Genomic DNA, 18,134 nt, shown 5'->3' with positions numbered 1-18,134 from the left:
GTTTGGATTCCATTGGATTTTGTCAGTGGCATCATGGTAATCTAAACTGTCTGCGACTGGGACCAGTACAGGAAACAAAAACAGATTCTACATTGTTCCATAGAGGATTGTTGAAAACCAATGGGAAGCTGAAAGGTTGTGAGGAGCTTCATCCACTAATCGTAAGATGGATGGTTCAACCCCCGACTCCTCCTGGCTATGTGTTGAAGTGTCCTTGAGCAAGACACTGAACCCCAAGTTGCTCATGCCTCACAAGGCAGCTCTGTCGTCGTTAGTGAGTGTGTGCGTGAATGGGTGAATGAGAGGCAAATGTAAAACGCTTTGGGTGTGTCGCTAGGTGCAGCTAAAATGACCCATATAAATGCAGTCCTCTTACCATTTAATGGATTTGAAAAGATTAGTGAAATTGTCTTTGATTTTGTGAATCTTGCATTTTGACAATGTGAAAGCATATGGTTCCAACTAAATCCTAGAGGTAAGTAATTTTTACTTAACTTTATGCATATAAAAGTAAATAGAACCCATGAAGAACCCATCTTGAAACAGGTTTAACAGCAACTGAATCAACAATATGTTTAACATACATGGTTTATAAATAAGGCTGTTGGTTGCGCCCAAGATTAAGTGAGACCGATCTGCACCCCCTTGTTATACAATGCAGGCTTTATGGCTGCTGATCAAAGTATGCAAAGCATTATCAAAATGTGTTTATTTCTTTTGCACAACTTTACGATGTTACTTTTTACCTTAATATAATAAATAAGAATGTAATTAAAAACTGGTAGATATATCATCAAACAACACTTTCTCTCCCATCACAAAAGCACTGTCAACATGACAGTGAAAATAAGATTAAGAAGGTAATCCACAGGGTTTGTGGAGTGGATATACAACAATGATACTCAAAAACAAATGCAAGTCATCCAACCAGCAGTATAATTTGAATCAAAGTTTTGTATCGGAACATTTACACAAACATACAAAGTTACGTCAACTCAACGTTGTAGCTTCAAGCACAGTTATTCAGTTTCAGATTTTATAATTATTCCATACTTTACAAACAATTCCTAATAAAATCTTAATTTGTTGTTAATGTTTTTTCTTGTGAAATTGTCAATGTTAATTTAAATCAGTTTCTTTTAAATTTTACTTTACAAAGATAATCAAATTAAGTAAAGAGGTAAAAAAAGAATTTGAATAAAAAGTGCTGATGGTTGGTCAAACAGCAGCGGAATACCAATACATCCTTTGAGGTCAACGAGGGGGATATTAAAATTACTAAACCAAAACTAAAATTGACAACACAATGTAAATATTGACAAACAACAAAAAGATTCAAAAGCCATCTTTTGTGTTTCGTGGAGTGCTACTTATCCTCCATTAGTCTCTCAGGTCTCCCTGGGCTTTCAGTATAGGGTCCAAATCTACCAAGCTCACATCTCATTCGGCCCCTTCATCCCAGAGTCTTTTGCAGACACAGGGGACGCCACCATGGGTAGGATGCATTGAGATGAGTCGCAATATCCATTCACCCCAGCAGAACCAGGAGGTCCTGGAGCCCCAGCAATACCTGGAACGCCACGTGGACCTCTATCACCATCACGGCCATCTGTTCCGTAAGCAGCTCTACCTGGGTCACCTGTTTATGTAGTGATGGTAGGTTAGATATTCAAATAGACCTGCTGCTTTGACAATGTATTTCAAGAATGTTTCATATGAATCTGTAACTTCATGAGCAAGGCTACATTGAATAGAACATATTGAATCTCAATTAAAGACAAACACATTTTGACCAAGAGATTGGTCCTGGACATTGAGTGACAGCAGTTAGTTTAGAGAAATGATTACAACATAACTTGATATTGGTTGATTTAAACAGAAGTATACCCACTGCATTTCAGTTGTAATTTTTTTCTTTTTTACCTGGTAGACCGGGTGCTCCTGGCATGCCTTTAGACCCTCTTGTTGTAGGTCCCCTTTCACCTATGTCACCTGTATCACCTGATAATGAGATAAACATGATTGGATAGAGTTATCATTGATTTCAACTGAGGTTCTGTATCCTTTACATATGCAGGAAATCTCTCACCTTTGGGTCCCTTACGACCCAGCAGCCCTGGAGGTCCTTTAAGACCGGGAAGACCTCTAGCTCCAGAGTGTCCTGGAAAGCCATTCTCTCCGGCTGGGCCTGGGGGGCCGGGGGGTCCGGGGGGGCCTGGAAGCCCAGAGATGCCTGACTCAGGCCTGCTCAGGCTGGCTGCAAGCTGGGCTAGTTGCTCTGTAAAACATGACGAAAAGAGATGAACTGTTAAATACAGTAAGCTGTTTATATACTTTAGTAATGTCTCTATCCTTTCTTACCTCACAAATTCCTTTGTGGTTGTAGGTTGGATGATTTAAAGACGTGTATTGTCTCTCAGCAAATACATTGCATGTAAAAAAAAAATCTATTTTTTGGCTAAATATTCAACAAGCAGCTATGTGTGATGTAAGAATGAAATTATCGGAAGAGGATTGTTTTGTTCATGATCTACCGTATTGAGTAGGGATGGGTTTCGAGAACCGGTTCTTCTTTAACCGGTTCCCAGTGAACCGATTCCTTTAAATCGTCAGCCAAATTCCTTAACGATTCTGTGTGCCCTTGCGCATGCACAAACTTATTCAGACTGCAGCAAACATGGCAACTAGGTAGAAGTGTTCTAAAGTTTGGTTGTATTTCACACGACAAAATGACAACAACGCCACTTGTAACGGGTGTTAAAAGTCTATTTCGTCGAAGGGAGGAAATACAACAAATATGAAGAAGCATTTGAACGCACAGCATGGAATGAAGTTACTGGAATGTCATATGTTCGATGCATGCAGCAGCGCAGCAAACGTTCACTCTTCATCTCTAACGTTAACTATCCAAGGTAAAGCGAAACTCCTCAAAAGTGATTACAACCACTTGCCACTATGTGCAGCAATTTGCCTTTATTGTGTATTGTTGCAGGATATATGTGTATACATACTGTATATGTTTACATAATTAGGGTCATTGTCAGCTGCGCCTTGCATATTTAAGGCGGCTGGCACTCTAGAGGCAGCCTCGTCTGCCAGCCTCGGTGCACAAAGACTTTTTGTCAGGGAGTCTACCTGCGGGAGTCCACCGAGGACAACCTACGGGGCCGGATCACCTCTTCTGATAAGTATCAACCTATTTATTTTCATAATTAGATTATATTCTACCTAGAACTTATTCATAGCTAGCATGTGTTTCTTTAGCATTCCTGTTCATTACACTACCCGTAGACGTAGATATGTCACAAAGTATATACGGTCAACTTCTAACCTTCACTACCTATCCAGATCTTCTCCACCTGCCCTCTCTCTTTCTTTAGGGCTCTGGAACTGCCAGTCTGCTGTGACAAGGCAGACTTCATCCCGGCGTTTGCATCCCATGCTTCTCTTCATGCCCTTGCGCTGACAGAGACGTGGATCCGCCCAGAGAACACTGCAACTCCGGCGACACACAAGGCAGGCAAACAGCTAGACCTCATCCTGACACGTAACTGTATCACTGACTTAACATCTGTAACCCCACTGCACATTTCTGATCACTTCTTTATCAATTCTCTGTCTCTCTCCCTCCAACCCCTCCTACCTCCCCTCCCCTCGTAACTTTACGGCGCAACCTCTGCTCCCTATCCGCCTCCCAGATCTCCTCTGTTGTAACATCCTCCCTCCCTCCCATTGACGAGTTCTCGTCCCACCCCACTAACACTGCCACCGACACCCTGTTAACCACGTTAACTGCATCACTTGACTCTCTCTGTCCCCTGTCAACCAGGCCTGCACGATCTTCCCCCTCCTGCCCGTGGCTCACGGATGTTATTCGTGAAGAGCGGTCCACCCTTCGAGCAGCTGAGAGGAGATGGCGCAAGTCCAAAGAGGGTCTGGACCTTGATAAGTATCACTCCCTCCTTAAATCCTTCTCTTCTCACATAACTCGTGCTAAAACCCTCTACTTTCTTAACAAAATTAACTCTAATTCAAACCCCCACAAACTTTTCTCTACCTTCTCCACCCTTTTTTAACCCACCTCCCCCACCCCCCCCCCCCCTCCACCCTGACAGCAGACGACTTCTCCTCCTTCTTTGAAGAAAAAGTCTCCGACATTAGCAGTCGGTTCCCTAATCCCACCTTTCCTACCCCCTCACCTTTCATGACTGACCCAACTAAATGTCTAAACTCTTTCTCTCCCCTGTCCAAGTCAGAGCTCTCTGACCTCATTCTCTCTCATCGCCCCACTTCTTGCCCCCTTGATCCTGTCCCCTCCCCTCTCTTTCAAACCATCTCCCCCTCTATCATAACTTTTCTGCTCCATGTCCTAAACTCCTCTCTTACCTCTGGCACCTTCCCCTCTGCCTTCAAACAGGCCAGAGTTACCCCTCTACTCAAAAAACCCTCCCTTAACCCTGCCGTCCTCCAGAACTACAGACCGGTATCACTGCTACCCTTCTTTTCTAAAACAATTGAACATGCTGCATCTAACCAACTGTCTAACTTTCTCTCTCAGAACAACCTGCTTGACCCCAACCAATCGGGCTTCAAGACAGGCCACTCCACAGAGACTTCCCTCCTTTCAGTCACCACTGCCCTCCAGTCAGCCAGAGCGGCTTCGAGGTCATCCGTCATCATTCTGCTGGACCTTTCTGCAGCGTTTGACACGGTTAACCACCAGATCCTGCTCTACAGACTTTCTGAGATGGGCATCACTGGCACTGCACTCCAGTGGATCTCATCCTACCTCTCGGGAAGATCCTACCAGGTCTCTTGGGGAGGCAAACTGTCAGACCCTCACCAGCTCTCCACTGGTGTCCCACAGGGCTCCGTCCTTGGACCCCTCCTCTTCTCTCTGTACACCACCTCACTTGGACCAATCATCACCTCCCATGGCTTCTCCTACCACTGCTACGCCGACGACACCCAGCCGTACCTGTCGTTCCCCCCGACCGATCCGGGGATCTTAGCTAGGATTGAAGCCTGCCTCGCAGACATCTCCGCCTGGATGACCGAGCACCACCTCCAGCTGAACCTCGCCAAAACAGAACTTCTCATCATCCCGGCTAAACCCTCCATCTCCCACAATCTGTCAATCACCCTGGGATCTGCGACGGTGACCCCCTCATCCTCTGCCAGGAACCTTGGGGTTACCATGGATGACGAGCTCTCCCTCATGGCCCACATCGCCACAGTCTCCCAGTCTCGTAGATTTACCCTCTACAACATCTGGAAGATCAGGATATACCTGTCTGAGCACTCCACCCAGCTGCTAGTCCAAGCACTGGTCCTCTCCAAGTTGGTCTACTGCAACTCGCTGCTCGCTGGTCTCCCAGCATGTGCAACCCGCCCTCTTCAGTGGATTCAGAACGCAGCGGCCCGCCTGGTCTACAATCTACCCAGACGCTCCCATGTTACCCCGCTCCTCATCTCTCTCCACTGGCTACCCATCAACGCCCGTATCAGATTCAAGACCCTGGTACTGACCTTCCGAGCAGTGAACGGGACTGCACCCGTCTACATCAAGTCTCTCCTGCAACCTTACACCCCCACCCGTCACCTACGGTCTTCTTCAGACAACCGCCTGGTGGTCCCACCGCTCAAGACTACCCGGTCCCAACACAAGCTCTTCTCCTGCCTGGCCCCCCAATGGTGGAACCAGCTCCCCACCTCCATTAGGGACACTGACTGTCTCCCCACCTTCAAGAAAAGGCTCAAGACGCACTTGTTCTGGGAGTACAACGGCACTTAAGAATGCTTGGCTGAATGCTTGGCTGGACTTGTTAGTTAGTTTCCTCCAGGATCACAATGACTCTTATTGAGTGACTCGTTGCTCTTTTAGGTTAGATATAACAGGTTAGATAAGTTAAGTCTTGTACTCGCTGTGAAATATTTTACTGTTGATTGTTCTTCTACAGGTACAGTCCTGCACTTTTGTGGTTCATGTTGTTTTAATTTGTAACTTGTATAACTGCATGCTCTTATGGGTCTTCCCTTTTGGCACGTGTTTAGATCTTTCACAATGTATGCTTCATGTTTTGGCTACTTGCAATGTTTGGGACTATCTCGTTGTTATGATCAGTGACCTATGCTCTTTTGTAGAGCTCTCTCTTGGAAGTCGCTTTGGATAAAAACGTCTGCTAAATGAATACATGTAAATGTAAATATGGTGTGCAGCATTGTAGAAAATTATATTAAAGAAAATAAATGTAAATAAACCTGTTTGTGCTTTTAATTTCCACCTTGCCCAATAAGAATTGATAAGGAATCTAATTGATAAGCAGGAATTGATAAGGAATCAGAATTGTTCAAATCTGATCAATACTCATCCCTAGTATCGAGGGCCCTAAGATGTGTGAATTATATCTGACAAATGGCTTAACATTCATTTATGAGCATAACATGAAATGTAACTAGTTTATAGTAAGGATGCAAATTTACCTTGCATGACTCTCATGCAGACTTGTCTGATGTGTGTATCCCTTGGTGCTTTACCCTGTAACAAAGTGGTGGTTAGATATTACTTAAATGAAAGCAAAATAAGGATATGTGATTGCAGTGTCATGGCAAAATGTGTATCCACATTTATTCATAGAAATATTTAAAATTTTAGAAAGGTTCACTTCTGTGGCTCAGGGAAACTACCGGCTCTATATACAGATGCTAGCCCATAACTACTTAGGTTATAAGAAACTACTTACCGCTGGCCCCTGCCTGCCTGGCATCCCTGGAGTCCCCCTGTCTCCCTGCATACCACGTGGTCCAGGCTGACCTGACTTGCCCCCTGCCCCCTGCTGGCCCCGGCCACCCTCTGGTCCTTTGTTCCCTGTCTCTCCTGGTGGGCCTGTCTGCAAAAAAACAATAATGTGAGGCAATGCCAGAAAGGCTTTTATAAAAAAGATTAAAAAATAAGAGATTAGAGATTATCATGAAGATGCAGTCAACTTTACAAACATGTGTTTTATGTTTGGGAGGCTTTACATGCATACAGATGTGTTATAAACACATGAGTAAAGAAATTGGCTGAACTTTACCGATCCTTTCTCTCCTGGCTCTCCTTCATCACCCTATCAAAGAATGGGTTAAGGTCTTCAGTCGTTCACCCACAAAAAACTCACCAAAGTGAGCATTTTCATTTTTACAAAATGTGCTTTTAAACAGGACTTGACCTGTTATTCAATGTTATTCCACATTAATCATTTATGGTGTGTCAGTAGCTTAGATAATTTGTCACTATTATCACCCAGGACAAAAGAAAATTCACTATTTCTGTACTGTTTTATTGTTTCTTTGAATTTGTATGGTGGCCACTTACCAAGTCTCCTCTGTCCCCAGATGTACCCTCATTACCAGGTGCTCCCTTGACAAGAGAGAAAGAACTGTTTTACAAAATAACGTACACATATCAGAAATAGTAAGCTATACAGGTGTAACATCCCATATAAGTCATATCATTTAATATGTTCATGATTATTGTGCGGCTATCACAGTAAACTAGGATAATGTATTATCTGGCCAATGCTGGATGTTATAAGGGTAGCTTACTTGTTCTCCTTTAGCACCATCAAGACCAACTGCCCCCTGGATAAAATAAAGTATTCTTTCAATCTTTAAAGCAAGGCTTTGCACCCAGATACATGCAACTCAAACACATTGTAATAGATGCATCACAAATGCTGTGACATCAAGTATATCTGTCAAAAGAGCCTCTTAATCAGATTTAGATCATGAAATACCACATACTACATTATTCAAATACATTTTCTATGGTTGTATCTTTCTTACCCTGTCTCCCTTTTGTCCTGGCAATCCAGCTTGGCCTGGAAGTCCAGGAAGACCGAGATCCCCTTTACTTCCCTGTGACACAAACATACACACTTTAACAAACTAGATTATGTGAGTAAAACTGAGTGGGGGGTATTCCCCCAATTTTAGCTGACCACATTTACTGGAAGAAAAAAATATACATAAAAAAATGCACTCAGATGTTCATAGATGTGTGAATACTGATTATGGAATACTCTGGGCTAGCCGGTTTAAGACATTCCTGGGAAACAGAGGGTTCTTTCAGTTTTATTCAGCCCCTTTCCTGCCTTGAATCCCTTCTTAACGAATCTATGCCCCTGGGTCCATGGACTAGTAAAACAAGAGGCGATTCATGTTGGATTAGAATCTAAAGCTTTTAAAGATTTGCCATTGAAAGTACCTATAGCTTAAGTTACTGTGAGTGGGCACAGACTGACTATTTCTAATAACTTATTTTGACTGTACTATTAATGGTTTGTTCACAGGTATGGCTTTTTCCTCTTGCTTTAACCAGGAAGGTTATTTTATTATAGAATAAGTATTTTTTTATAGGAATCCCTCCTGTTGTGAAAAATTTAGTTTTGCAGTGGTGTTTACAGCAACACAAAGCAGCAGTGAGTTTTTTACACTCTTAATTTAGAAAATGGATATGTAAAAATAACACCACTGTCTACATAAAGATGGAAGTTAATGTGTAAAGACAGGCCCTCTAAACAAAAATAAAAGTAAACAGGATTCAGACCTGATGTTACAAATGATTGATGATTTCAAATGACGAATGATGATTTCTGTTATACATAAATACATTTAGCAATGTCTTGAATGTAAGTGTAAATAGTCTTCAGTTTAATTCTCTAATCAGACCTGTGTCATGGTTCTGATTAGGGTTGCAAAATTCCAGGAATATTCAAAGTTGGAAACTTTCCACGGGAATTAACGGGAATATACAGGAATAAACGGGAATTAACGGGAATTAACTGGAAATGTTGGGGTAATTTAACTGTATGTACCTTGTCATAAGCAGACATGCATGCAAACATTCACGTCTGCTACCAACAGCCTGGATGAACTCACTGAGGCTGTGACATCATACCTTAGCTTCTGTGAGGACTGCTGTATACCAACACGCACCAGGGTGAGCTTCAACAACAACAAGCCCTGGTTCTCAGCAGAGCTGAGAAGGTTGAGGTCAAACAAGGAGAAAGCTTTTAGGAGTGGGGATTGAGACAGATTCAAGGAGTCGAAGAACAGGTTTAGCAAGGCGGTGAGAGTGGCTGAACGACTGTACTCAGAGAGGCTGAAGCGTCAATTCTCTGCTAACAACTCTGCTTCTGTCTGGAGAGGGCTAAAGGTGCCAGTATGGTACTCCGACTCCGTTACGGATGGGCGGGCCGCCGGATAGGACGGATTAATTAGCATTTCTGTTGCCTTTATGGTTCTCCGAAGGCTGGGGGTGCTGAAAACAATTCACCGCCAGAACAGTAGGTGGAGAAGCGGTTTTTTGTCGAAAACACGTTGCTTTGTTGCGTCTTTGTAAGTTAGAAATCGTCGTTGTTTATCTCCCACCTCTCGTCACACGTGTGACACTCTTACCAGCTGTCACTAGTCAGACGATGAGTGCAGCAGGTGCAGTCACATAATATTATATTAAAGACAAACTCAAGGCCCGCCGCGTCATTTTATGTGGCCCGCGGAAGATTAATGGGCTATTGAAATAAGTCTACGCTGCTTTACAGCGTGCATTGACCATAAACGACATCTCTCACCATGCATTTCAATTGTGTTACGGCAAAGTGACGACATCCCGCCTCTAGAAAGCAGTGTATGCACATCAGTGTTAAACGAAAAGTTTAACTGGGTGAAGGCGAGCATGGTTTGAATGACAGCACTCCAATGCAGCCGGTTCTGCGAACGTACCCCATGTGCATTTTCAGCCAAGGTCCTCGGGCATTCAACCCAAGTTGGTATCGCTCTCGAACTTGGTTAGAGTACTCAGCCAAGCTAGCATGTTTCTGCTTCCCTTATCGACAATTTGGAGCTAGCAATGATGAAGACATCACCTTCATTACACAAGGTTTTACCTAGGCTATTGGAAAACGGAAATGTTTATTTTACATAAAGCTCAAAAAGCTATTCTGCGTTCAGATGAAGGGCAAAACAAGTTTTGCTCTTGCGCTATGCGCGCTTGCATTTTGTCATTAAACACTGAGAAAAATTAGCAAATCTATCCTCCAAGAAAAACAGCAGATTCTCCAAGAATTAAAAGGCGGACTTAAATTGCAGCATAATATGCCCTATGTTCACAAAAGCTACAACAAAAACACCATGTTTTTACATAGTTACTGACGTTACATCGTAGTTACAACTGGCCCTTTGACGGCAACCATGCTGATGTGGCCCTCGGTGAAAATGGGTTTGACACCCCTGCGATATAGACAAGGCTCTGGTTTTGTGAATTCATTTCTCCACCAAGTGTATAATCCAATGTGAAAAATGATAAACCAAAACAGTGATATAATTGGAAACAAAAAGATCCATACAAACTGTATGTAGGCTACAGTCAAAACTACAATGTACTACTCTAGGTCACTAAACTGTGGCAGTCAGTGCACAGACAACAAACTCACGTTTCTGAATTCGCTAGAGTGGAGCATAAACTAGCTCACAATAAAATGTATCTCCAAGAAGTTCTCATCACAGACGTCTTTCAAAAAGACGACCTTAGAGAAAACGCCTTTCTTTCGAAGTCGGAAATGATGTCGTTTGGAAATGATGTCGTAGCGGACCAATCACGGCCAAAAGGTATCCGTCGCGTACAGCACGGCACGACGGATCGACAGGAATTTAAACGGTGCACGGGAAAGGTCTCCGTCGGCCCCGCAGACGACGGAGAGGGCGTTTCAGGGTGTTCCAACTATGCGCAGGCCCTTCCCATGTGTCCGTGATCGTATAGTACGGAGTAGCATATAACGGCCTTAAGGCAGATCACCAACTACAAGCCCAGAGCCCCCCACTCCACTAACGACTCCCGCCTGGCCAATGACCTGAACAAGTTCTACTGCAGATTTGAAAGACAATTGGACAGTCCTGAACTACCCCTTCCCCATCCATGAGGCCTCCCCCCCTCTACAGTGACGACTCTCTCCATTCAGGAGGGTGAAGTTAATAGACCTTTCAAGAGGCAGAACCCCCGCAAAGCAGCTGGGCCGGACTCTGTCTCTCCTGCCACCCTCAAGCAGTGCGCTGACCAGCTGTCTCCTGTGTTTACAAACATCTTTAACACCTCCCTGGAGACATGCCATGTGCCAGCCTGTCTCAAGTCCTCCACCATCATCCCTGTGCCCAAAAAGCCAAGACCAACAGGACTTAATGACTACAGACCCGTCGCCCTGACCTCTGTGGTAATGAAGTCTTTTGAGCGCCTTGTGCTGGCACACCTCAAATCCATCACAGACCCCTTCCTGTACCCACTGCAGTTTGCCTACAGAGCCAACAGGTCGGTGGATGATGCCGTTCACATGGCCCTCCACTTCACCCTACAGCATCTGGACTCCCCAGCATCCTATGCCAGGATCCTGTTTGTGGACTTCAGCTCTGCCTTCAACACCATCATCCCCGCCCTGCTCCAGGACAAGCTCTCCCAGCTGAACGTGCCTGACTCCACCTGCAGGTGGATCACAGACTTCCTGTCTGACAGGAAACCCGGTCCATCAGGGATGCGTCCTTTCTCCTCTGCTCTTCTCCCTGTACACCAACAGCTGCACCTCGAGACATCCGTCTGTCAAACTCTTGAAGTTTGCGGATGACACCACCCTCATTGGGCTTATCTCTGATGGGTACGAGTCTGACTAAAGGTGGGAAGCTGGTGACCTGGTGCAGCCAGAACAACTTAGAGCTCAATGCTCTTAAGACAGTGGAGATGGTTGTGGACTTCAGGAAAAACACAGCCCCACTCACCCCCATCACCCTGAGTGACTCCCCAGTCAGCACTGTGGAGTCCTTCCGCTTCCTGGGCACCATCCTCTCCCAGGACATCAAGTGGGAACTGAACATCAGCTCCCTCACCAAAAAAGCACAACAGAGGATGTACTTCCTATGGCAGCGGAAAAAATTCAACCTGCCAAAGACAATGATGGCGCACTTATACACAGCCATCATTGAGTTCATCCTCACTTCTTCTATCACCATCTGGTACGCTGCTGCCACTGCCAAGGACAAGAGCAGATTGCACCGTATCATCCGCACTGCTGAGAAGGTGATCGGACGCAATCTGCCTTCCCTCGAGGATCTGCACACATCAAGGTCCCTAAGGCGAGCGAGGAAGATTGTGGCCGACCCCTCCCACCCTGGACACTCCCTGTTCCAGCTACTCCCCTCCTGCAGAAGGCTGCAGTCCATCAAGACCAAAACCTCACGCCACAAGAACAGTTTCTTCCCATCCGCTGTTGGCCACTTTAATAAGGCCAAGGACTCACACTGACTTTAAATCACAAGCTGCACAATGACAACCTGCACATTGCAATTTGCACTATTGTATCGTTTGCACTATCTGTATTTTTTAGTAGTTTTAGGTTAAATTGTAAATGATGGCTACTTATATTTTTATTTTTTATTCCACTTAGTATTAGCTAAGCCCCCCTTAGTATTTAGCTAGACTTTGCTCCTTTTGTATAGTTAGTCCACATATTTAAGTTTCAATATTCCTATATGTTTAATGTATGCACCTCCCTGCCAAAGTAAATTCCTTGTTTGTGCAAACACTCATGGCAAATAAAATGCCTTCTGATTCTGATTCTGATTCATAATTCAACTCGCGCTTGTTGATGGACCCCGAAAGCCGCAAATAATCGAGGTGATGGTGTACTTTTGTGTGGACATACAGACTTCCTACTCTCACTGCTGTAAAAAATTAAGTCTACTGTATACAAATAAACTTGGTATTAAAATGAACATAGCTTCTGTTTACCAAGTAATCAATATGGTAATGACAAACTGTGTTGGGAAAGTTCACTTTCTACATGAACTAGTTCAGTTCATAGTTTACACATTTTAAAATGAACTAGTTCAGTTCATAGTTCATAATTCAAAATGTTTAACTAAGTTTACAGCTCCAAACATTTCTTTGGATATGTTGCGAGCTATAATTGAAATCTCTGTTTGCAATACCGCTCTTGGCCTCTACGTAATTCGGCGATCTCACACTTGCCAGGCATAAGGCTGAAACGTTCAGACGCAACACTGATGACAAAGACATTCAAAAACAACACAATGTTTGATGTTTCTGGCAGACGATGTTCCCAACCAGCTGCATTCAGGATCCAGCTTAGCTAAGCATTCTCGACTACATTTAAGTTCCCTGTATATGCTTTTGCCAAAAAAACTTTGGCCCTTTTTTTTCTTCAAAATTCCCGTGGAAACTTTACCGGAAACTTTCCGCCCCTTTGCAACCCTAGTTCTGATTCAGACCATGAACTGAGCAAAAAAAGACTATCTCAATACAAATTATTGTAAGCATAGGTTTGACACTTAGTTTGAAACTTGCATTCCAAATGCCTAATCTTTTTGTGAGAGTGTACATGTAACGGGTATGCAACGGACGTGGTCTTGCCAGCACACTCCGTCAGAGGTATCTGGCCGCACCGACCAGGAGTTGAATTCACCACCTCTAACATGCCAAGCGCAACCACTACCAGCTATGCCAAAGAAAAGCTAGCTATTAGTCGACGCAGGTGGCCCATTACATACCTGATGAGTGAGTTTCACCAGTTCACACCGGCTACATACACAGAAAGCCACTCTTGCCATATAATTAACTAACTTCCTTAGAGAGTAAAGCAACATTTAATGTATTCAAGAACCAGAGTTCCCTATCAACTTAATTTATTGTGAAATCATAAAATAATATGAATTGCTCTCATTATATTATTTTGCAGATAACAATTTTTATGTATTTATACGTACAAATTACATCCTTTTGCTAAACATGTGAATTTAACTTGACATAGTAAAGACTACCACTACAACACAGACAGCAGCCTCGAAAGTAGTTCTACCCAGGGAAAATTGCATTACTCACCCTGGGTCCTGGAGTTCCAGTAGGTCCATCATGGCCCCTTTCTCCTCTCTCACCCTGAAAGACACAAAAAGGAGGATATAGAATACGTTCACATCTCTCTAATAATCAAAGGAATCTATGTCTGTTTGTCGGTCTGTGTGTCTGTATTTTGAATGAGATTTTAGGGCAGCAAGTTGATGATGTTTATCTCGAGAACCGGGCACTCTGCAAAGTTCATATTTTGCAGTTGTCCGTTTTATAATCCAACAGAGTGCAGTGTTGTTTGGATCAGCATTTCGACATTTCCAAAAAGAAATACGCAATACGCTGCCAGTTTTACTCACTCGGCTGTCAACTCTTGGCCAAGTTGAATTGACTGAGTTGCACTAAGCTAGTAGTGATGGGTCGTTTGCGAATGAGCTGGCCCTAAGAGTTGAGAGCTGGCTTGCATATATGAAAAGCCGACTCTATTTTATATAAGTATAGTATACTAATATAGCCTATAGAAAATACATGATTATGTACTAATGAAATAATGAATGATTTTTATTGTATTTAAAATAATTGACTGGTTCAAAGAACAACAACAAAATAATTATATAGGCCTAAGGCGCACACACATTTGTTTTGACTGTCTGATCAGCCTCACATTCTGTTCCTGTCAATCACACATATAGCAGAGAATGTCTAATATAGAGAGAACTGCCACTCTCGGGAAACTTCCGGGTTCTGAACTGGTTGAAGTTCCATGTGAGGGCGCTAACGAGTGAGTGCAGAATGAATGGAGGTCTATGGAGCTATACCCCTCAAAATCCACTTTTCTCAGGATATCATTTTTTGTCTAGTAATTTGAATTCTGAATTCGAAAGAGGAGGCAAAAAAAATACACACTGCGGCTGTTAGATTTTTTTTAAGTCGCCTTTCTGTTCTAAAAAGCTTTTGAAAATGTAATTGACGTCATACACATCGTACGACCAGAGCTACTGCTTTACGGCAAGCTCTGGTCACTTACTTTTTTCTCTCAGGGCATCGACAACACAGCTGACAGGTTAGGCTTTTCCTGTCAATACACATGCTAGAAAGGGTTTTGGCTTGCTAATGTTGTTGCTAATGTTGCTAATGCTCTGACATTCTGATTCCGCTTCGGATGCCATCAAGCAAGAGCTCTGGTCGTATCAGTCCTTCACTAACCAATCAGCATTCATTAGCAGAATGCTAGCGTGTTATAGGCAACAACGACTCACCCTGTAAGAAATCAAAAGGACATAAGTACTCGTTCATTCAACTTTCGATCTATAATCCATGTTGAACATGCAAAAACTACAATCAAATTGGAGATTTCTCAACGACAATCAGGCAAAAGAGACAAATTTATGATGTGCATAAGTGACTAGAATAGATGATGTGGAGATTGAACAAAGTACTTTAGAGATGACAGAATTTCCATTGTGATCTGTCTATAATTTCTAAGGATGGGTATCGAGTGAACCTATTCCTTGTAATCGTCAGCCAAATTCTTTAATGATTCTGCTAACGGTTCTTTGTGCCGTTGCGCATGCACTAACGTATTCAGACTGTAGCAAACATGGCAACTAGGCAGAAGTGATCTAAAATTTGGTTGTATTTCACACGACTAAATAACAACAACGCCACTTGTAACGCGTGTTAAAAGTATATTTCGTTGAAGGGAGGAAATACAACAAATATGAAGAAGCATTTGAACACACAGCATGGAATGAAATTACTGGAATGTCATGTGTTCGATGCATGCAGCAGCGCAGCTAACGTTCGCGCTTCATCTCTAACGCTAACTATCCAAGGTAGAGTTAAACTCCTCAAAAGTGATCATAACCACTTGCCACTGTGTGCAGCAATTTGCCTTTATTGTGTATAGTCGATCAAGTTATCTTCTGTTCAAGTTAGCATAAATTTTGGCTCTGGCATTCGTCTCCCATTATTGATCACTTCACGTTAATGATCGGAGGGCGTGTGTTATCAGCAAATGTTCGCAACGTCATGTTAACCCATTACTAAACTGAGCATATGTAAGCGGGATAATGCCCGGCGAGGTGTCCAATATCAGCTGATAATGGACTATGCTGAGGCGTGAACCGCGGAGTCCATTATCAGCTGATATTGGACACCTCGAAGGGCATTATCCCGCTTATACCATGGTCACTTATGGAAGCAAATCGTGACCAAAATTCAAATGAAAATGCATTTCCAGAAATGCTTTTTCATTTTAAGAATGTGGCTGCATTATTTGACTCATAAATAAAATTAGTAGGCCTAATCAATCATCCTATTTGCATTTCAGTTTTCTTCTTTAAGACTGCTCATTCTTTCACTTCATTAAAATGAAAACGAAAAAGACATTTGAAATTTAATTTTCAAAATATGCCCCAGCAAATAGATACCAAAATTCAATTTGAAATGTAAAATTCGAAAATGAAAATGCATTTCCAGAAATGGTTTTCATTTTAAAGGTGACATGACATGCTGTTTTTGGATGCTTTTATATAGACCTTAATGGTCCCCTAATACTGTATCTGAAGTCTCTTTCCCGAAATTCAGCCATGGTGCAGAATTATAGCCACTACAAGTAGTCCCACAATCAGCTTTCCTCAGAACGCGCTGTTTCTGTGTCCGTAGCTTTAAATGCTAATGAGCAGGAGAGGGGCGGCAACATGCGCTAATGTTTACAACGGATGTATCGCAATGGCTCGTAGCCCCTGTTGCTGTAAGATGCCTCAAATTTAGCCATTCTCATCTGATCACCCTGGTTTGCGGAGGTGCACACTCAGGCATTTCAATGTGGAGACAGATATCGCGCAAAGGAGAAGACACAAGTTTCATAAGCACTTGCTCCATACTGTTCCTCCAACGAGCAACTGAGCTTTTGTTCTGAGGTAAAGTTCGGTCTTTCTGAAATCGTCAACTTTTCCCTGTGAAAGCAAGCTCTTTCACCTTTGGCCTATTTCAGACAAAATCTGAATTTCCGCAATCTGAATCAGAATTTCAGCAATCTGAATTTCAAGAATCAGAATTCCTGCAATCTGAATTTCAAGAATCTGAATTCCTGCAATCTGAATTTTTGAAATGTGTATTTTTGGATCAAAATAATTCCGTTTAATTAAATTCGGCATACAAATAATTCAGATATAATATATTAAACAGCAAAATATTTCAGTTTTATGAAATTCGACACACAAATATTTCAGATCTTTCATATTCAAATTCAGATATTTTGGTCAGCTTTCTAGCTCCATAAATCCGTTGCTTTGCATCCTTCGACGGATGGTCTGGTGGCCTATGCCGAACAGCTCCGTCCTTTATTTTTAAACCATTTAATAAATAGTTTTCGATGGACTCGAACGGGATCTGGATGGTTGGTCGTCCCCGTCCCATTCGAGGCTCCACAGCATCCAGCCGTTCCAGGACTGAAGAGAGGTTTACTATGGCAACCTCATTAATGTGTAGGTCTGTGACCATAGACATATGTCTATGTCTGTGACGGCAGAGTATGCAGCCAAGCTCTCTGTGACTTGATCTACTCGGTCATGGGCATCAGACTCAGATATATTATTAGTTTCTACCAGCTCAGCTAATTCTATCAGTATGTAGCCGACTGTTTGGGTTCGTTTATGTTGCATTAATCATTAGAGACGGACACGGTCTTTGGGCACACTTTGTACATCTTTACTGTATCTCCCCCACACATAGCATTTCACTCCATACACTTTCTTCCAACGTCAGAACCACACACCCCTGTCACAATAAAAGCCCACAAGAAAATACCTTACAAGTATCTGCACAATTTGAGGGAGCGCCATAATCTGTGATATGTCCTCTAAAGACCCGGCAATTCAGTCAATTTCCCGGCAAATTTTGTCATGTAATGCAATGCGTATGTGCACACTGCCCCCTACCGAACAAAATGGGTAGCTCGGTCAGGAGGGAGCTGAAGAAGAGAGGCTACTGACGTCACTCTGCTGCGCCGCTCAGAATGCATTTTCGTTTTCGAATTATGAGCAGTTCTTTGCGGGCAGAACACGAAAAAAAAAATGCATTTATGGAAATGAATTTTAATTGTGGTCACGATTTTGCTAGCCTGGCTCTGCCCTCCTACGTACTTCTGCTCAATTTGGATTCCGCTTCAGTAGTAGGTCTGGGAGCTAGGCTCTGAAGTCGGTTTCTAAAAACACATTTTTTGTAGGTCCAATCAGCGAAC

The 18,134-nt window shown here is 43.0% G+C and overlaps 1 protein-coding gene across 1 annotated transcript in view; it reads right to left on the bottom strand.

The window, feature by feature from the left end:
• Window positions 1-506: 506 nt before the first annotated feature.
• The window catches only part of col9a1a (collagen, type IX, alpha 1a), a 30,734-nt gene continuing 13,106 nt past the window's right edge, over window positions 507-18,134 (bottom strand). Inside the window, exons 23-32 of the mRNA XM_084686027.1 lie at window positions 13,925-13,978; window positions 7,828-7,899; window positions 7,588-7,623; window positions 7,358-7,402; window positions 7,077-7,109; window positions 6,744-6,890; window positions 6,484-6,538; window positions 2,090-2,278; window positions 1,924-2,001; window positions 507-1,639 (exon numbers count right to left, since the gene is read on the bottom strand). Of these exons, the coding sequence (XP_084542153.1) occupies window positions 1,434-1,639; window positions 1,924-2,001; window positions 2,090-2,278; window positions 6,484-6,538; window positions 6,744-6,890; window positions 7,077-7,109; window positions 7,358-7,402; window positions 7,588-7,623; window positions 7,828-7,899; window positions 13,925-13,978 (915 nt within the window). The 3' untranslated portion in view covers window positions 507-1,433. The remainder of the gene's footprint in view (window positions 1,640-1,923; window positions 2,002-2,089; window positions 2,279-6,483; window positions 6,539-6,743; window positions 6,891-7,076; window positions 7,110-7,357; window positions 7,403-7,587; window positions 7,624-7,827; window positions 7,900-13,924; window positions 13,979-18,134) is intronic.

The sequence above is a fragment of the Hypomesus nipponensis genome, chromosome 21, assembly GCF_054491055.1.
Source record: "Hypomesus nipponensis isolate SF chromosome 21, ASM5449105v1, whole genome shotgun sequence".
Lineage (NCBI taxonomy): Eukaryota > Metazoa > Chordata > Actinopteri > Osmeriformes > Osmeridae > Hypomesus > Hypomesus nipponensis.
The sequence above is the reverse complement of the archived record's forward strand: the minus strand, read 5'-3'. Positions and strand labels throughout refer to the sequence as shown.